The sequence below is a fragment of the Spermophilus citellus genome (assembly GCF_964194105.1).
Source record: "Spermophilus citellus genome assembly, chromosome: 3".
NCBI lineage: Eukaryota > Metazoa > Chordata > Mammalia > Rodentia > Sciuridae > Spermophilus > Spermophilus citellus.
Window position 1 is genome coordinate 13648400 of NC_138184.1, and position 18342 is coordinate 13666741.

The 18342-nt window shown below is 43.5% G+C and overlaps 1 protein-coding gene across 1 annotated transcript; it reads right to left on the minus strand.

Moving 5' to 3' along the window:
- Window positions 1-5058: 5058 nt before the first annotated feature.
- LOC308643291 (olfactory receptor 7A10-like) lies at window positions 5059-5997 on the minus strand (the record flags this gene model as incomplete). The annotated part of the gene is made up of 1 exon (XM_081283195.1): window positions 5059-5997. A coding segment is annotated over one exon (939 nt), but the record flags the coding sequence as incomplete, so codon positions are not given.
- Between the last annotated feature and the right edge of the window lie 12345 nt (window positions 5998-18342).

Here is an 18342-nt window from a genome sequence, read left to right on the forward strand (position 1 = left end):
TCAATTTTCAGTGTTGGAAAACTTTTAATTTCTCTATTCTAATTCTTTACAAGAATATATAATTCAAAGATGGTCTACTGTTTTGAAGTAATTTTATGTTTTTCCCATTATCCTGTGAACATCAGGATTTATGGCTCTTATATAAGTGTGTGTTGGTGCCCACCAACAACCTCCTCCTGACTCTCCTCCACACTTCCTCCCCTCTACTGAGCACAAATTCTATTTTTCATTAATTAATTTGTTGATTTTATCATTTTTATTTGTATATACTCATTATGCATATTAATGGGACTCATGTCACTTTTCGGTACAAGCATACAGCTCACACTGATTGAAACAAAATTGAATGAAAATCAAAAAGAAAAATTAAGAAATATTAATGATTTAATAATATCAACCCTGGTTCCTAACTCAAGAATAAACTGTCAAAAACTCATAAATATTAGAATATGAAGGAAATCCTCTACAATGCACAGTGGTAAAAATACTGAAATTCTGAATTGGCTTTATATAAAGATAAGTGTATCCTAATACACACAATATAGATAGGACAAGCTTTAATCAAATGGGAAGGAAGCTCGATGCCTTCCCAGGGAGGCTGAAGCCAACGCCTCTCTGAGAAATGTACCTAATCACAAAAAGCTAAGGGTCACAATAAGCAACAACAGAAATGTGAAAACAAGTTGGAAATACACATAAAACACAACCCACCAGCACCAGAGATGCACAAGAACTGTGAAGCAAGAACTCACAAGTAAAGAATATCAATTCATGAATTCTTTTATAAATAAAGTGGGAACATAATCCAACTGACATATTGGACTACACAAAGTTCATAAATTTTCACACATTCCCCACAAATATCTCTATACACACCTGAAACAAACTAAAAGGCAAACAGGGAGTTCGGGGTGGGGGCACTCCAATACTTTATAAGAACGCATAAGAAAATTGGAAAAATGCACCTGCGTCTCCAGGGAGACATTTGCAATACAGAGGTAACTGGCTACCAACCCCCACAAATGTGCCACCTCACAGATATTGCAAAGTAAGGCTCTTAGGCACATCTATACTCTGCTTTGACATAATGCTTTTCCATGTGAATATCAACGGGAGAGACAATATTGTCAGAAGTGTGTCCATGAACTTCTGTTGCAAGATAATGCTTGCAAGATCCTTCATATGGATCCTTGTCAACAATACACAAACATAATCAAATATTTCTCATTGGAAGCAAACACATTTTCAAAAATCCATAATCTTACTTCTTGCACCTCCACAGTTGAAGTCTGTTCCTCTACTCCCTTCACTGCAAAGATTCTTGGGTCTCTGTTCTTTCTCTGGAAGCTCTGGACGCCTCCCTCCCACCTTCTCTTCAGCCTCTGTTAGCTCCATTTCATGGTCAACAGTGAACCCTGTGTTAACTAGTGCTAATGTTTATTTCTCTGCTAAGTGTTATGAGTCAATGCAGTCTTGTGAATAAATCATCCATCAGGACAGCAAGTGGCCACAGCGCCCTGCTCTGGGCTAGCTCAGCCTGGCTCTCCCCTGACCTCAGCTATATAGTCATGGGTTCCATTCCCTCTGCTGCTCTCCTGCAGTGTCCACTGAGCTCCCAGACTCACCTGGAGACCAGCTCTGGGAGGAAGGTCTCCATGTGGAAGTTCAAGGTCCTGCCTGGGTGGGCTTGATGGTGACTGAAGCTCTGTCCCCAGAAAACACAGCAGGAAGGAATTGAGAGCTAGGCTCCTGGGCAGACTGAAGACCTCAAAGGACACCACCACATCCTGTCCAGCACAGGGCTGTGCACTGAGGGACCACATCAGAGCAGAGAGCCACAGCTCCCTATATCTGCTCATTAGGCATTTCCCTCTTGTTCTCCTGAGGGACACTGGCCTGGAAAGAAATTCTTCCTGAGGATTCTCTTTTCCCAGGAGACCCATTTATAACACAGAGAACCTAGTTTTTATTGTTCCTCCATGGATTCTTCTGCTGCCTTCCAGAGGTCCTGCCTCCTGGAATACCCCCAGAAAATAGTCATGCCCTCTTTACCAAGGGTGAGCATTATGTTCCCATTGTATAAAGCCTTGGAAATTAAACTTCTTGCCTTCATGGTCCTTTCCCAAAGAATCAGAAAATTTATAGATTTTTTAAATTTTTATTTTATTTGTTCTTCTTAGATATACATGACAGTAGAATGTATTTTGGCATATTATACACACATGCAGTATAACTTATTCTAATTAGGATCCTATTTTGTGGTTGGTGATGGGGAGGGGAAGAATGGAAGTCCACTGAATTAGACAAAGGGAAGGAAAGGAAAGGAGGCAGAGGGGAATAGGAAGGACAGTAGAATTAACTGGAAATAAATTTCCTGTCCTTGTATTTGAATACACAACCAGGGTAACACCACCTCATGTACAACCACAAGAAAACAAAATTTATAGTTTTAACACACATTGAGAGCTCCTATTCAGTCCCATTTCTTGAAATATTTGTTAAGAACAGTTGAACTTAGTTCTTTACTCTGCACCATAACCCGAGATTAGCACCTGATAAAAATTGTGCAATTTCATATTTCCTAAATTCTATTCCATGAAGTCTCTTTTGTGTAGTGACACTATTGTGAACTCCATCTCCACTGCAGAAACTGGGCTGACATGTGCTATTATATTAAGGAGAAATGGGACCTTCATTTCAATTCTGACATGATGCTTCCGCTTCTCAAAATATGGGCATCGAATTCAACTAACTACATATATTTTCCCCTAGGGACATTGGCAATGTGTGCAGGGTGTACTAACCAACCAGGATAGCTCCCAACACAAATAATTACATTGCTCCAAAATATCAGCAGTGAGGAGGTGATCAAAGTGAATTCTCAACTGCTGCAGTCTGGCTGGACACAGTTCACCAGCCACTTGTCAAGCAGAAACAAACTTTATTTTTAGAACACATGCCACACCACAGGAGCTCTTCAGGAATTCCCTCAGAGCCCAACTGCCACCACCAGCTTCCCACGAGCCTCTCAACCCCCACTCCTCCTAATCTTGAGTACAATGGGCTGGGTCACCTGGGTGGAGCCAAAAGAGTCCCCCAATGAGCAGCTCCGTGGTCTGAAAGGGCGGGGAAACAGCCCAATGAACATCACCCGCAGAGGAGCCAATAAGTTGGCAGCTGGAAGTTTGCTGGGGCCATGGTGAGCCAATCAGCAGGAAGTTTGCTGAGGCCCCTTTGGTTGTGGCTCTCAACATCAACCAACTTCATTATGTAGAAGAATTACCAGGGATGTGATTTCCAGTGCAAATTTTGGGGTTATGGGTCTCCTGAAACTCTGTAATCCAGCAAGATCCAGAGTAATCCTGGTTCTCAAGGTCCTGGTCCGTAGGCCTAACTTGGAGTAGCAATACTGTGAAGCTCTGTAGAGTCTGGTGTAGGTAATTTTATATCTTCTCCTCCAAAATTGTTTTTGAATGTTATTCTAAAAGGAAATGCATCCACTCACTCTAGAGACTGGAATGATTCCTTCTTTCTGTGATTATTGTATATTCTCTTGTATTACTGGGGAGTAAAGCCAGAAGTGACCTGTCAGTGGGCTACACGACTTTACCATGTATCTATCTATTTATTCATTTATTTATTTATTTTGAACCAGGGTCTCCCTAACCTGCCCAGGATGGCCTCAAAACTGCCACCGTCCAGCATCAGCCTCCAAGTCACTAGGAATAAAGGTGTGCACCACCATTTCCAGCCAAGAATCCATACAAGGGCTCTTGAATGACACTAATGTAATTCTGAAAAAGACATTTCACTAGGCAGAATAATTATCTCCTCAAGATGTCTGTAAACTAACCCAAAGAAACTTTGAATATGTTACATTAAAAAATAAATTATTCCTTTACATTTTTAATGTTTTATTTATGAATTATAGTTCTACATTACATTAGTACATTAGAGTGATATATATTACAGTGGTGCTCATTTTGACATGCTCATCTACACAGAATGTAATATGCTCCATCTCAGTCCCCAGGACTTCCCCTTTCCCTGCTCTCCTCCCTCCCCTATTCCCCTTCCTGTACCCCACTGGTCTTTACCCATTTATTGATCGTGTTTTTAGTTGGCACCTTATACATAAACATGAAGCTGGAACTCGCTGCAGTGTGTCCATGTGTGTACATGACACACTGGGGTCTATTTCACTCTGCAGTCCCCCCTTTCCCCATCCCTCCTCCCTCCACCTCCAGCTCCTTCCTTGACACCACTGTTCTCCCTTCTAGTTTCAACAGATTCCCTTTCTATCCCTCATTTCTCTCTAGCTTCCACATGGGAGAGAGAACGTTTGACCCTTGATGTTCTGAGCCTGGCTTGTTTCATTTAGAACCATGTTCTCCAGGTCCATCCACTTACCAGCTAAGTCCATAATTTAATTTCTCTTTATGGCTGAGTAAAACTCCATCATATGTATATACCATATTTTCTTTATCCATTTACTGTTGAATTTTTAAGACCTTAATACCTTGTAACAAAACACATTAAATTACTAAAGACAAATGTTCAAGAAAAGTAGTTAAAATGCTGACACACACAGGAACAATAATGCAAAACAGAGAAACTGTGGCCTCGGATTTTGCTCAAGTACAAATTGCAAAATTCTTCTCAGGTGCCCAGTGCTACTGTTTCCATAAACTTAGTAAAAGACATGACTATTTTAACAATGAAACAGAAAAGAACTTAGATCAATACAATATATGTCAGGTGGGAAGAAATTATTTGTAAGAAACCTTGGCTCTCTGTGACATTAATGTTACCTGTTTGGAAGAAAAGGTGAGCGGTCAAAGTGCAAAACCTATTGCCTGTCAGAGAAAGCAGGAAGCTGGGTAAAGAGAGCGGTTACATTGCACAGAGGTCAAAACCAGAATCATGTGACCTCCAGGAGGTAAACTGAATGAAAGGGTGTCACATTCAAAATCAGATCAAAGATCTGCAACTCTGGCTCTGAGGCTTTGCTGCCTGCAGTCCTGGGCATGTGCTCCTGAACCCCAGGACAAGAGTCTTTCATAATTTCCCTCCAGAGAGCCTTAACAGGGCTCCCTTAACATCCTTATTCCTCAGGCTGTAGATGAAGTGGTTCAGTATGGGGGTGACCACGGTGTCCATCACAGAGACTGTTGCACTGGAGGGTGAGCTCTGGGCTGAAGCAGAACTGAGGTACACACCAAAGCCTGTGCCATAAAATAAGGAGACCACAGAGAGGTGAGATGCACAGGTGGAGAAGGCTTTGTATATGCCCTGAGCTGATGAGATTGCATGGATGGAGGACACAATCTTGGAGTAGGAGTAAAGCATACCAGCGAAGGGGCCACCTCCCAGCAGCACAGTTACAAGATACCTCACCAAATCATTAAGAAAGGTGTCAGAGCAGGCAAGTTGAACCACCTGGTTAAGTTCACAGAAAAAGTGGGGAATTTCTATGTCTCTGCTGAGGGACAGTCTCAAGACCGTTAAGCCTTGCAACAAGGCATGCAGGACACTCAGGATCCAGCACACCACAACCAGCAAACCACAGAGCCTGGGATTCATGATGACAGTGTAGTGCAGCAGGTGGAAGATGGCTACAAACCTGTCATAGGCCATCACAGCCAGGAGGAAGTTGTCCAACTCTACAAAAATGAAGAAAAAGCACATCTGGGTGATGCAGCCTGTGTAGGTAATAGCCTTTCTCTGTGTCTGGATGTTCACCAGCATCTTGGGGATGGTGGTGGAGGTGAAGCAGATGTCCACACAGGACAGGTTGGAGAGGAAGAAGTACATAGGTGTGTGCAGGTGGGAGTCTGAGATGGTGGCCAGGATGATGAGCAGGATCCCCAGCACAGTGACCAGGTACATGGAGAGGAACAGCCCAAAGATGGGGGGCTGCAGTTCTGGGTCCTCTGAAAATCCCAGCAGAAGGAATTCTAAAATTCTTGTATTGTTTCCTGGTTCCAGGACGGGGTTTCACTACCAGAAAGAGAATAAATACATGACTATTCTTCACACATATGGACACTACAGATATAATTAAGTGTTACAATTTTTATTTTCCAATAAAGAAACTATTTTTTCTCTTGTTTCTGGGTTTTGTTATCCTAGGGCATCCCTAGTACCATTACTGTTTAGGAATCCAGGAATCCGTATCTCACTCTAAGTCTTCTCCCCAAGAGCTCATGCAGTACCTGTTTAAGTAAAAATGACTTCTTACCATGGAAGTGCACTTGGGGAGTGCTGGCCACATTCCAGGCACTGTCCAGGCCTCAGCAACAAAAGCTCTTACATCCCAGTGATGGGAAAAGAGCATATGTAGATAGACAAATCACAGGTCTGTTTTTTCTTTTTCCTGAGGGTATGGCCTATATTTGCATATGCATATTTCTATTTGCATATGAATCGCATATTGTACATTTTAAATGCATGTTTGTCCTTTGAGTATTAATTATACCTTAATAATGCTATTCAAAAAAGAAATCAAGATATAACATAAACACAAGTTCAAGGAGCCCAAGAAAACAAAAGAACACACAAACAGAGAAAGTAAACAGGAGGTGCTTTTTAAGAAAGAAAGAGACACAGAGAAAGAGTGTTATGCTAGGTGTAATTTCACACATTTTCTGTTCTTGTAGGCACTCTACACTAACAAACACCCCACACCTGGGGCTTCTTTTTATGGTTTTACAAACTAAAATAAAAAAGAAAATTAAAGAACTGAAAATCATAAAGCATGCAGAATATATCACATGAAAAAATAATAATTAAATTGACCAAGACTTTGCACACTAGAATATAACTGGTACTGTTCCCATGACAACTGGCAGGTGATAAACACTCAGTTATCCCTGGTTGAATGAACCAGAAATGAAGTCCAGTGTATGTGAACACTTCAAATAACATAGTTATGACCCCTTCCTTTTTGACAGAAGAAAATGTGTCTGGACACCGCTCAATGTCCCCTGGAGCATAAATATCACTGTGACTGAGAACCACTTTGAAACTAATCATAGCAAAACATTTTTGCAGCAGTGATGTAATAGTAAATCAATGATTAAAAAATAAGAAAGACTATGAAAAGCATGGGTATCACAGCCGTATTGTGAAATATTGTTCATGCTCTGAAATATCAAAGTGCATTATTTTGTTGATTTGAAGGAACTCAGTAGGCATCTTTGAGAGAGAAGGAAAGAGGAGACAAGCTAGAAAACACCCCAGCACTAAACAGAAGGCATGTGCAATGTGCATGGGAGCCTATTCCTGCATTTATACAAAGAGTGTATGAGCTTGTCAGGATGCAGAGTATAGGAAGAAAAGCTCAAAAGTAACTAAGAACTTCTAAAAAAAACAGTGACAGTACCAGTAATTTTGGTATAATACAGTTTTTTAATTTAATGCAATGACTTTATGGATTTTATTTTTACTTAATATCTCACTTTGATTATTAATTACACTTTTCTATTGGGGGGCCTTGCTTTTATGTTTCTTATTTTTATTTGCATCTCTGGGGGTCAAACACAGAATGTTGTACATAACAAGCAAGTGAATGCTCTGCCTGAGCTTCACCTCAACTTGTTTTTTTCAACAAACACAAAATAACAGTACATACAACAGGGAGAGTGTGAACATTCAATACATATATGCAACATAGAATGCTCAAATCAGGATAATTAGCATTTCCCTCTCTTTAAACATTTGTCAATTCTTTGTTTTGGGAACTCTCTAACTTCATTTTTCTTATTTTTCATAAAATGTGTGTTATAAAGCTAGTGTAATATTTTGGAGTAATTTTAAGTTTGCTTCTTATGATTATAAAATTTAAATGTAAAAATGTGTAAGAAATGGATTTGGACTGCAAATGTCCCAACGTGTGCTGGGACAGGGGGCCCCTTTCTCCTGTGACTGTGGACTGCTGTGGTTATCAGGCCTCCCTGGCTCCTCCCCCTGCCTTTCCTGCCTCTGTTGACCACCAGCCTAGATTTCCACCATTGTGAGTCTTAAATTTTCTCTATTTAAGAGAAATTTTTGATTAATATTGCCCTCTGTACATGTTTACAGGATTCTATGTCACTTTTCAATACATTCATTCAGCAGGCACTGATTGAAACAAAATGGAATGAAAAATATAAAACAGGAAAAGATGTAAAATAGGGATAATTTAATGATATTAACATGGGTTATGAATTCAAGATTAAGTTAACAAATGTCTCAAATAATACAAAATGAAGGAAGTCCTATAACTTGCATGGGGGTGCAAATATGCAAAGTTTTAATATCTTTCATACAAAAATATGTGCATTAGAATATTATAAATAAAGACAGAATGAGATTGGATCAAGAGGTAAATAAGCATGAAACCCTTTCAATGATACATTAAGGTGACGCCTTTCTGAGCAATCATCTGATCAGAAAAAGACCAAAGACACAATAAGCAACACAGAATCAAATGTGACCTAGCACTAGGGATGCATGAGAATATTCAATACCTTTTTTATTTACAGCAAGGATAGAAAAAATATCAGTCACTCAATTTCATAAAAAAGCAAAGTACAAATACAGCTAATTGATAGAATTGAATTTACAAATGCATCAGTTTTCAACATTCCCCACAAAATTATTTCTATGTACATGAAAATAGGCTATCTGTGAAAAAAAAAGAAACTCCAATAATCTCCTATAAAGAATACAAGGGGCTGGGCACGATGGTGCACCCCTGAAATCTTAGCAACTCTGGAGGCTGAAGCAGGAGGATGGCAAGTTCAAAGCCAAACTCAGCAATAGCAAGGTTCTAGCAAATCAGTGAGACCCTGTTTCTAAACAAAATACAAAATAGGTCTGGGGATATGGCTCAGTGGTCAAGTGCCTTTGAGTTCAATTACGGTACCAAAAAAATAAAGAATAAGGGGGGTGGTCAGATAAAACTTGCTAGTATACAACAGAGAAACTGGCATAGATGCTGCAGAACAAGAAGCACATGGCCAACAAACTCACATACATATTCAGGCTTGCAGACATATGAACTATTCAAAGTAAGGGTCTTAGGTATGCCTCTATTCACCTATTAATTTTTTTTTAAATGAGACTAGAGAAAAAAACTTTAAAATGTATGTCCCATGAACATTTGCAGTGAGATAATCTTACTCAGGAACTTGTCGACACTACATAAATATAATCAAATATTTCTCATCTTAAGTGCCCATGCATCAAAATACACCTTTACTTCACATTTTTACCCTTCACAGTTAATCCCTATTCCTCTGCTCTCTTAATGGCAAAGATCCTTGGGCCTCTGTTCTTTCTCTGGGAGCACTGGATGCCTCCCTCCCATCTTCTCTTCAGCCTCTGTTACCTTCATTTCCTGGTCAGCAGTGAACCCTGCGCTAACCACTGCAATGTTCACTTCTCAGCTAAGTGTTATGATTCAACACAGCCTTGTGAATAAATCACCCATCAGGACAGCAAGCAGCCACAGCCAGCCCTGCTCTGGGCTAGCTCAGCCTGGCTCTCTCCTGACCTCAGCTAAAGGGTCCTGGGTTTGGTTCTCTCTGCTGCTCTCCTGCAGTGCCCACTGAGCTCCCAGACTCACCTGGAGACCAGCTCTGGTAGGAAGGTCTCTCTGTGGAAGTTCAAGGTCCTGCCTGGGTGGGCTTGATGGTGACTGAAGCTCTGTCCCCAGAAAACACAACAGGAAGGAGTTGAGTGCTGGGCATACTGAAGACCTCAAAAGACACCTCCACGTCCTGTCCAGCACAGGGCTGTGCACTGATGGACCACATCAGAGCAGAGAGCCACAGCTCCCTATATCTGCTCATTAGCTCATTTCCCTCTTATTTCCCCGAGGGACACTGGCCTGGAAAGACAGGAAATTCTTCCTGCTGATTCTCTGTTCCCAGGAGACCCGTTTATAACCCAGGGAACCTAGTTTTTATTGCTCCTCCATAGACCCACCTGCCTTCCAGAGGTCCTGCCTCCTGGCACCTCATCACTGCTTTGACTGAAAGTGTTTTCTGAGTCTCACGCTGAGGAGCTCATCTTTGATGGGAGTTGCCCCAGCTCCAAAGACTAACTTTCCCATCCCCCCACCAGAAGAGCTGTCCAATGGTGAGCCCTGCTGGCTCACATGATCCTTACCCACCAATCAGACTAGCCCTGCTGGCTCACATGATCCTTACCCACCAATCAGGCTAGCCCTGCTGTCTCACATGATCCTTACCCACCAATCAGGCTAGCCCTGCTGTCTCACATGATCCTTACCCACCAATCAAAAAGCACCCCATGCCAACTGTCAAACCCTTCAACCATTAAACTGTCATAACTGTCAAACCACCCCGGCTCTATAAATATGAGAGCTGTTCTTCAATAAACGGGCATTTTCTCCAATGGCAAGCCTTGATCCTTCTTTGGTTGGTGCAAAAACCTGAGAGGGGGAATGCCTTTCTGCTCGAGGGCCCCCTCTCTCAAGGCTTGCCGTCCTCGTCCACTTTTTCAAGCACTCCTGCTATTCACACAACACCGGCTCTTCAGTAGGTGAGTTTCCCTATCGGGTATCCAACTTCAGACAGGCTATATGCCAGGGCTTTGACCATGATCATCCTGCAAACCTCTGACACCCAATCTGGAGGAGAGAACACACCCCACCATGACCTTCATGGTCACGGTGGATTCTCTGGAGCCCAGTTATAATCCTGACTGGGATTATAATACTCAAGATGGCATACAGATTAGGGACCAATTCTCTGCATGTATTATTGCTGGGCTCAAAACAGTGGCACGTAAGGCTGTCAATTTCCAAAAATTACAAGAGACCCCATTGGAATTTTTGGATTGGCTTATGAAAGCCCTTCAGCAGTAACCTAGATCAAAGAACCCCAGATGGCCGTCATGTCCTTATGACACATTTCCTCTCACAGAGCTACCCCGACATCCAGGCCAAACTAAAAAAGCTCGAACAGAGCCCTGCCACCCCCCAGACTGAGAAATTTTAGATGTTCACCCAGGCCCTGAAAGGTGCTTCCTTGGGTCACCGCCCATCACCGAACCCCCCCCCACCCCGGGTCCCTGCTTCAAGTGTGGCAAGGAGGGACATTGGGCCAGGGCATGCCCTGCACCACGCACTTCGCGTACTCCATGCCCTAAATGTCAATAACAAGGTCATTGGGGCTCTGACTGTCCTAGATCCCATAGGAGGCCTATGGCCAGGGAACCCTCCGACCTTCTGGGCATGGCAATCGATTGGTGGTGCCTTGGGTCCTTGTCTCCAGCCATAACAATCAATAGAGCAGAACCCAGGGTGCAGATTCAGGTGGATGGATGCAAGGTTGAGTTTCTCCTTTGACCGGGGCTACCTTCTCAGTCCTGACAGAATTCTGGAGGCAAACAATGCCATCCACCTCTCCTATTGTTGGGGTAGGAGAAAAGACCATCTATCCAAGAAAGACTCCCCTATTACTCTGTTCCATAGACAACTTCCCATTCTCTCAGATGTTCCTAGTTATGCCCCAATGTCCAGTTCCTTTGCTTGGCCGAGACATTCTCTCTAAATTCAATACAACAATCAACATATGGGCTCCTGGCATCAATCAGGCCCCAGAATTGGCCTTTTCATCTTTTCTGGTCCTTTTGGCAGAAGACTGGCCATTCTGCTCCACTTGTGAGGCTGACATGTAATACCATACTAACCTGGTTGACCCTATTGTATGGGATACCCACACCCCCTCCACCGTTTCCTGCCCACCAGTTAACATTCATTTCAAAGATCCTAACACCTTCTCCAATCAGGTTCAATACCCCCTGTTCACAAAAGCTCTTCTGGGCCTACAACATATTATTCAGGAACTTCTTAGCAAGGGGTACCTCTATCCTGCTCATTCCCCTTACAATACTCCCATACTAGTGGTAGAGAAGCCCAACAGGTCCTATTGCTTAGTTCAGGACCTACGAATCATCAACACCTCCATTAGACCCATACATTTTTTGGTTCCCAACCCATACATTCTGCTGTCTCAGATCCACTACACTGCAACCCTTTTCTCGGTCATAGATTTAAAGGATATCTTTTTGCCTTTAACCTGGACTGTCTTTCCTCAGGGATTTTGAGATAGTCCACACCTCTTTGGACAAACCTTGGCCTTCGACCTCCAATCTTTTCACCCCCAGTGCCCCGAATCCACCCTCTTGCTATATGTTGATTACCGTCCTGCAAATCTCTTTGCCCACCTGCAGGGAGGAAAGCACCCCACCACAGCCTTTAAGGTTACGGTGGCCCTCAGGGACTCCTTCTTTGGGCAAATTTGAAAGTCCTAGTCCTCTCACATTAAGACTCAGCCACTAGAGAAACACTTACCCTCCCCTTCCTCTCACCTCTTTCTGGCACTGGGAGTATCCAGCCTCTCCACGAGGGGTCCCGAAAAGTCTTGGCCAAGGTCGCCAACTGCTCCGGCTCCGGCCAGGACGAGAGCTTTGACTGTCAGGATTCGGTGACGACCAATCTCTGCAGTTTGAACCTGCCACTTAGGCACTCCTGATTTTTTGGCTCTAACGGGGACACCACTTTTGCCAATAAATCAGTTTCCTCCTTCTCTGCGTCCTCTTCCCTCCTCCTTACATGGGTAATGTGTCCTCTCTGCCGGTTGACTCTCCCCTACAATGCCTCTTGGATCAAATACAGCACCCAGGCCTGGCCCACTTATCCCTTAGACAACCAAAGCAGATGGCCCCCTTTTTGGGTCCCTGGATCCCTCCATTCTAAGGGATGTCTTCCAGGCTTTCTTCCTGCACCAATCCAATCCTGCTCTCTGCACCTCTTGCAAACAAATTCTTCCTTCCCGTCCAAAGGGCGCTCAACAGATGACACTGTTCTCCTACTTAATTTCTTGGCCTTAAAGAGCTATCAGGCCTCTCCACAAAAGGTCCAAATAACATGTATCTAGGGTTCTCCATCTCTCCAGGGAAAAAGGCCATTACAGTAGACAGAAAACAGCTTATTGTGTCTATACCTACACCAAAGACCAAAGATGACTCTCCTTCTGTGTTTGGCTCTGTACTTCAGGGCCTGGGTTACTTTTGAATTTCTCCCTCCTTGCCAAGATGCTATATAATCTGGCCAAGGGCCCCCAAGATGAACCCCTACTCTCAGCGGTAGGGAAGCTCTTTAAAAAGGCCCTCCTCTGGGCATCCGCCCTGCATCTCTCCAACCTCTCCCTACCCTTCACACTCTATGTAAAAACAGGGACAAAGTCAGGGTGTTCTGGGTCAGGAATATGGCCCCACATTTGCACTAGTGGTCTACCTATCCAAACAGTTCAACTCACCGTCAGGGGCTGGCCCCCATGCCTCAGAGCCCTAGGAGCGGCCCATGACCTCCAGAAAGAAGCATACAAGCTTACCTTTGGCTCCCCACTAACCATCTCATCTCATCACCATCTAAAGGATTTCCTCACTTACAAGGGACTACAATCACTTCCTCCTTCCAGGGTTCTATTGCTCTTTATCTCTCCTTGAAAATCCCTCCATCTATTTTCATCCCTGCTCTCCATTAAACCCTGCCTCCCTCCTCCCACCTTCTCCCTCACAAGATCCCATCCACAAATTCCTGGAGGTATTAGAGATGATTTTACCTGCTCTACCACAATTTCTGAGGGAACCCTGCCCTCTTCGGACCTCGTCTGGTTCTCAGATGGTAGCTCCTTTATACATGAAGGGGTTAAAGTGGCAGAGTATGCTGTCATTTCCCTCTCATCCTTCATAGAAGAAAAACCTCTCCCACCCAATACCACCAACCAACAAGCTGAACTCATAGCTGCCAAAAGGGCATGCGAGCTAGCAGAGGGAAAAACCCTCTCCCTAAAGAAAGGGGCTATTGACCACCAGAGGGACGGCAGTCATTAACTCCACACTTATTTATGGCCTACTACAAGCCTCCAGGCTGCCTTCCCAACTGGGAATAATCCATTGCAAGGCCCACCAAACTGACTCCTCCCTTACTACTATGGGGAATTCCGAGGCCGATTAAGTGTCTTGATCAGCCACCGTACAGAGCTTTACCTCCATTCTGCTACTCTTCATTACCACCAGGGATCGGCCCAAAGATCTCCAACAACTCTTCCTGTTTCTTCACTCTCTATTCCATTCTAGTCCACAGAGCCTCACTACTTTCCTTCACTCCTTTGTCACCCTTTCCCCACACGATAAGACCCTCCTACAACAGATCACTTCCGCTTGTCAGATCTGCCAGAGAACCAATATCAATACTCCATTAAAACCTCCTTTCCCTTCTCATCAGGCCCACGGTCATACCCCAGCTGCAGACTGGCAGATTGATTTCACCAACATGCCCCGAGTAAAAAACAAGCAGGGCCCTATGGTAGTTGACTCACATAATCCCCCATTTCGGTATGCCCACTTCTATCCAATCAGAAAATGGCCCAGAATTCACCTCACAGATAACTCAGGGACTGGCTCACGCGCTATCACTCCCTTGGAATTTCCATTGCCCTTACCACCCCCATGCTTCCAGAAAAGTTGAAAGGACCAATTGGTCCCTTAAAGAGACCCTCACCAAGCTCACCATGGAATTAAGCCTGGACTGGGTCAAGGTGCTCCCCTTGGCTTTATTGCCCATTAGAGCCTTGCCAAAGAAGCCTTCTAATCTCTCACCTTTCAAAGTCATGTATGGCTGTCCCCTCATTCCTCCCAGACTGCCCACAGAACCCCTACCCATCTCTGAAACGTGTGCCCTGCCCCTCCTCTTCCATCTACACTCTGAACTCTGGCACTCTCAAGACCGGCTCCTTCCTGAGCCCAGTCTCTTTCAAAACCCTACCTCCTTAACACCTGGTCAACTTGTTTACTATTGCCCACCAGGGGAAAAGCCCCCTCTAAAACCAAAATGGGAGGGTCCTGCTCAGGTGACTATGTGCACTCCCTTGGTGGCCAAACTCAAGCTAATAACCCACTTACCCCGTGGATTCACATTTCCAGGCTTAAGCCCGGCGCTTTTACACCTTCATCAGAAGAGCCAATGATCGTCACCTGTCATTAGGTACTTCTGTCATCCCTCCCCACAAGATCCCTCAAGCTCTGCCTCTCCCATGTCTCAGTTCTTAGCCCAATACCTGAGGATGTTCCATAAACGGCTTCTCCTAATGCTTCCTTTCATTTCTGGCCCCTCTCGGGTCCTCTCTTCACCCTATATCTGGAGATTCAAAGCAAGTGACCCTAAGGGCCCCCTCCAGCCAGACCCCCTTCTCTTCCTTACAGAACCCCTACTTGCTTGGATCTGGCCAGTAGTGGGACCATTGTGTGTTGTCCTCCTGACAAACCACTTAGGTGTCCAGAGCATGGTGACCCCTGAATAAGTGTGATCATAAGAGAGAATTTTACCTGTTGCTTTTGGGCATAAGGAGGAACATGTGTGCTTTGTTTACCCTCCCAGTTTCGTAAGAATTTCAAGTATCAGTATTTAAAGTTGAGGTGTTTCACATAAAACCTGGAGAGATCTACTGTAAGACGCCATGAGAAGCCTACCAACCAAGAAAAGCCCAGGATCAGATGGATACACAGCTGAGGTCTATATTAGTTCTTTTGATGGAAGTTTTATTTTAGTTTTGTTTTATTTCAATGTACTTCTTCCTCTCCAATTTCTCCTTTGTAGACATCTGCTTCACCTCCATGCTGGTGATCATCCAGACTCAGACCAAGGCCATTACCTATGCAGGCTGCTTCATACAGATTTACCTTTTTATATTATTTGTTGAGTTGGACAACTTCCTCCTGGGTGTGATGTCCTATGACAGCTATGTGGCCATCTGCCACCCCCTGCACTGCATTGTCATCGTGAACCACAGGATCTCTGGTGTGCTGGTGCTGGCATGCTGGGTCACAAATGTCCTGAATTCCTTACTAGAAAATTTAATGGCATTGTGGCTGTCCTTCTGCACAGACTTGGAAATCCCACACTTTGTGAACTGAATCAACTGGTCCTACTTGCCTGCTCTGACACTTCTTAATGACACAGTGATGTATTTTGCACCTTTGATATTGGATGGAGGCCCCCTCATGGGTATCCGTTACTATTACTCCAGAATAGTGTCTTCCATGAGTGCAATCTTATCAGCTCAGGCAAATTATAAAGCATTTTCCACATGTGTGTCTCACCTCTTCATGGTTCCTTATTTTATAGCACCTTCCTGGGGGTGGACTTTAGTTCTGCTGTGACCCAAAACTCACACTCTACTGCCACAGCCTCGGTGATGTACACAGTGGTCACCCCCATGCTGAACCCCTTCATCTACAGTCTGAGGAATAGAGACATCAAGAGAGCTCTGGAAAGAAATTTCAAGATAAAACTATAAAAGGGCCCATATTGTTGGGTCTGAAAGATTTTTTGGATCACAGAGCTCAAAGCCTCAGGGCAAAAATTACAATATTTTCATCTGATTTTAGAAGTACAACTTGTTCCTTCTATTCATTTTCTGGAGTTTCTCTTCCTTTGATTTCAACTTCCCTATGAAAATTATAAAGCACACACTGATAAGCTTTCTGTTCCCTCTGAGATATGAACAGTGTTCCTCTTAACCACTTGCATACTTATTCAAACTATTTTCAATCCTGGATAGAGATATTGGAAATTCACTTTCATCTCATGGGATGACATGCATTTCTGAAAACTATTTTTTCCCATGATGGATCATATGGAGTAATTTTTCTTTTATTGATACTAAAAACACACAGTCGTGCATGGTACTCCTGTGGGGGAAATGCATTTGACAGTTAAGATGGCCTGTGTAATAATGCTATACTGGAGGGAACCCCACAGCATGGCTTTGCCCTTGTGGGTCCCTCATGCCTCCGTGCGTCCCCATCTCAGCTGCTCTTCCTGATGAGGCAGATTCTAACAGACCAGTGAGCTTCATGGCTGCGCACTGGCTTTTTTTCTCACCACTGGGATTCTTTTCTCTTGCCCAGCATAGTGTCCACAGCCTGTACCATAATCACTACAAAGTTTATTTTCATGTATTTGTTTTGGTTTTTTTTCAAGTTCAAAGACTTTTTATTTCTTTTTTTATTGGTTGTTCAAAACATTACAAAGCTCATGACATATCATCTTTCATACATTTGATTCAAGTGAGTTATGAACTCCCATTTTTACCCCAAATACAAATTGCAGAATCACATCAGTTACAATTTCACATTTTTACATAATGCCATATTTGTGACTGTTGTATTCTGCTGCCTTTCCTATCCCCTACTATCCCCCTCCCCTCCCCTACCATCTTCCCTCTCTTCCTCATCTGTTGTTGTTCAGTTCTCTCCCTTGTTTTTCCCCCCTTTCCCCCTCACAACCTCTTATATGTGATTTCATATAACATTGAGGGTTTCCTTCCGTTTCCATGCATGACTCCACTTGACGTCTAGATGGAAAGAAAAACTTAAAATGAAAGTTTGGTTACTTTGGTCTCAGAAGCAGAGAGGACGTTAAATATGATGAGAAAAACCTCTACATTACACATTGTATTGCTATGTAAAATATGTCTTTTCACCTGGCAAGTACAATCACTGAGGTGTGGAAGGTTGGTGTTCGTGTATCAGGGGTTTGATCCTTGAGGTTAGTCGGCGTTTTCTACGTTGCACTATTGAGTCATTGATGTGTTTCTGCTTCAAAATGTCTAATGCTGCCTAGAAATATTAATCCTTCCATTGTTCTAAGTGAAATATTTTCCCCTTTCTGAAATTTGCCACAGCAATACAAGTGCAATACCCGTATCCTCCATTATGTGTGTCCTTCAGGCTCAGAATGACTTCAGTCCTCAAGATCAAAGGATGTCTCACAAGGGAGCTTGATTCCTGCCCTTCATGGGATTTCTGGCCACAGGCTCTCCTAGGAACATGAAAGTTCTTTTCCTGAGTCAGACTCAGAAAACCCCAATAGGTAGTCCCATTGGTAACAAAAACCTTATTAAACCATTTTCATTGAGGTCTGCTTGTTTCTTTGGTATTTGTTCTGATTTTAAAGAATATATTCACAGTTGGATATAAAAGGTGGGGTAAAGTAGTCACAGGTTGCAAAGATGAGAGCTTGGACACCTGTGGGGGACTGTCCTTCTGTCCATCATATCCCCCACTTACCCAGCACCTCTGACCTAGTGAAGCTCATGCCAACACACACACACACACACACACACACACACACACACACACACTCACTAACATGCTTCTCACCTTGCCTACTTGCTTGAATGGGGAACCCAGCAAACTTCTGTGAAGAGGCAGATAGTCAATGTCTTGGGCTTCACAGGCCACATGGTCTCTTACAGTGAC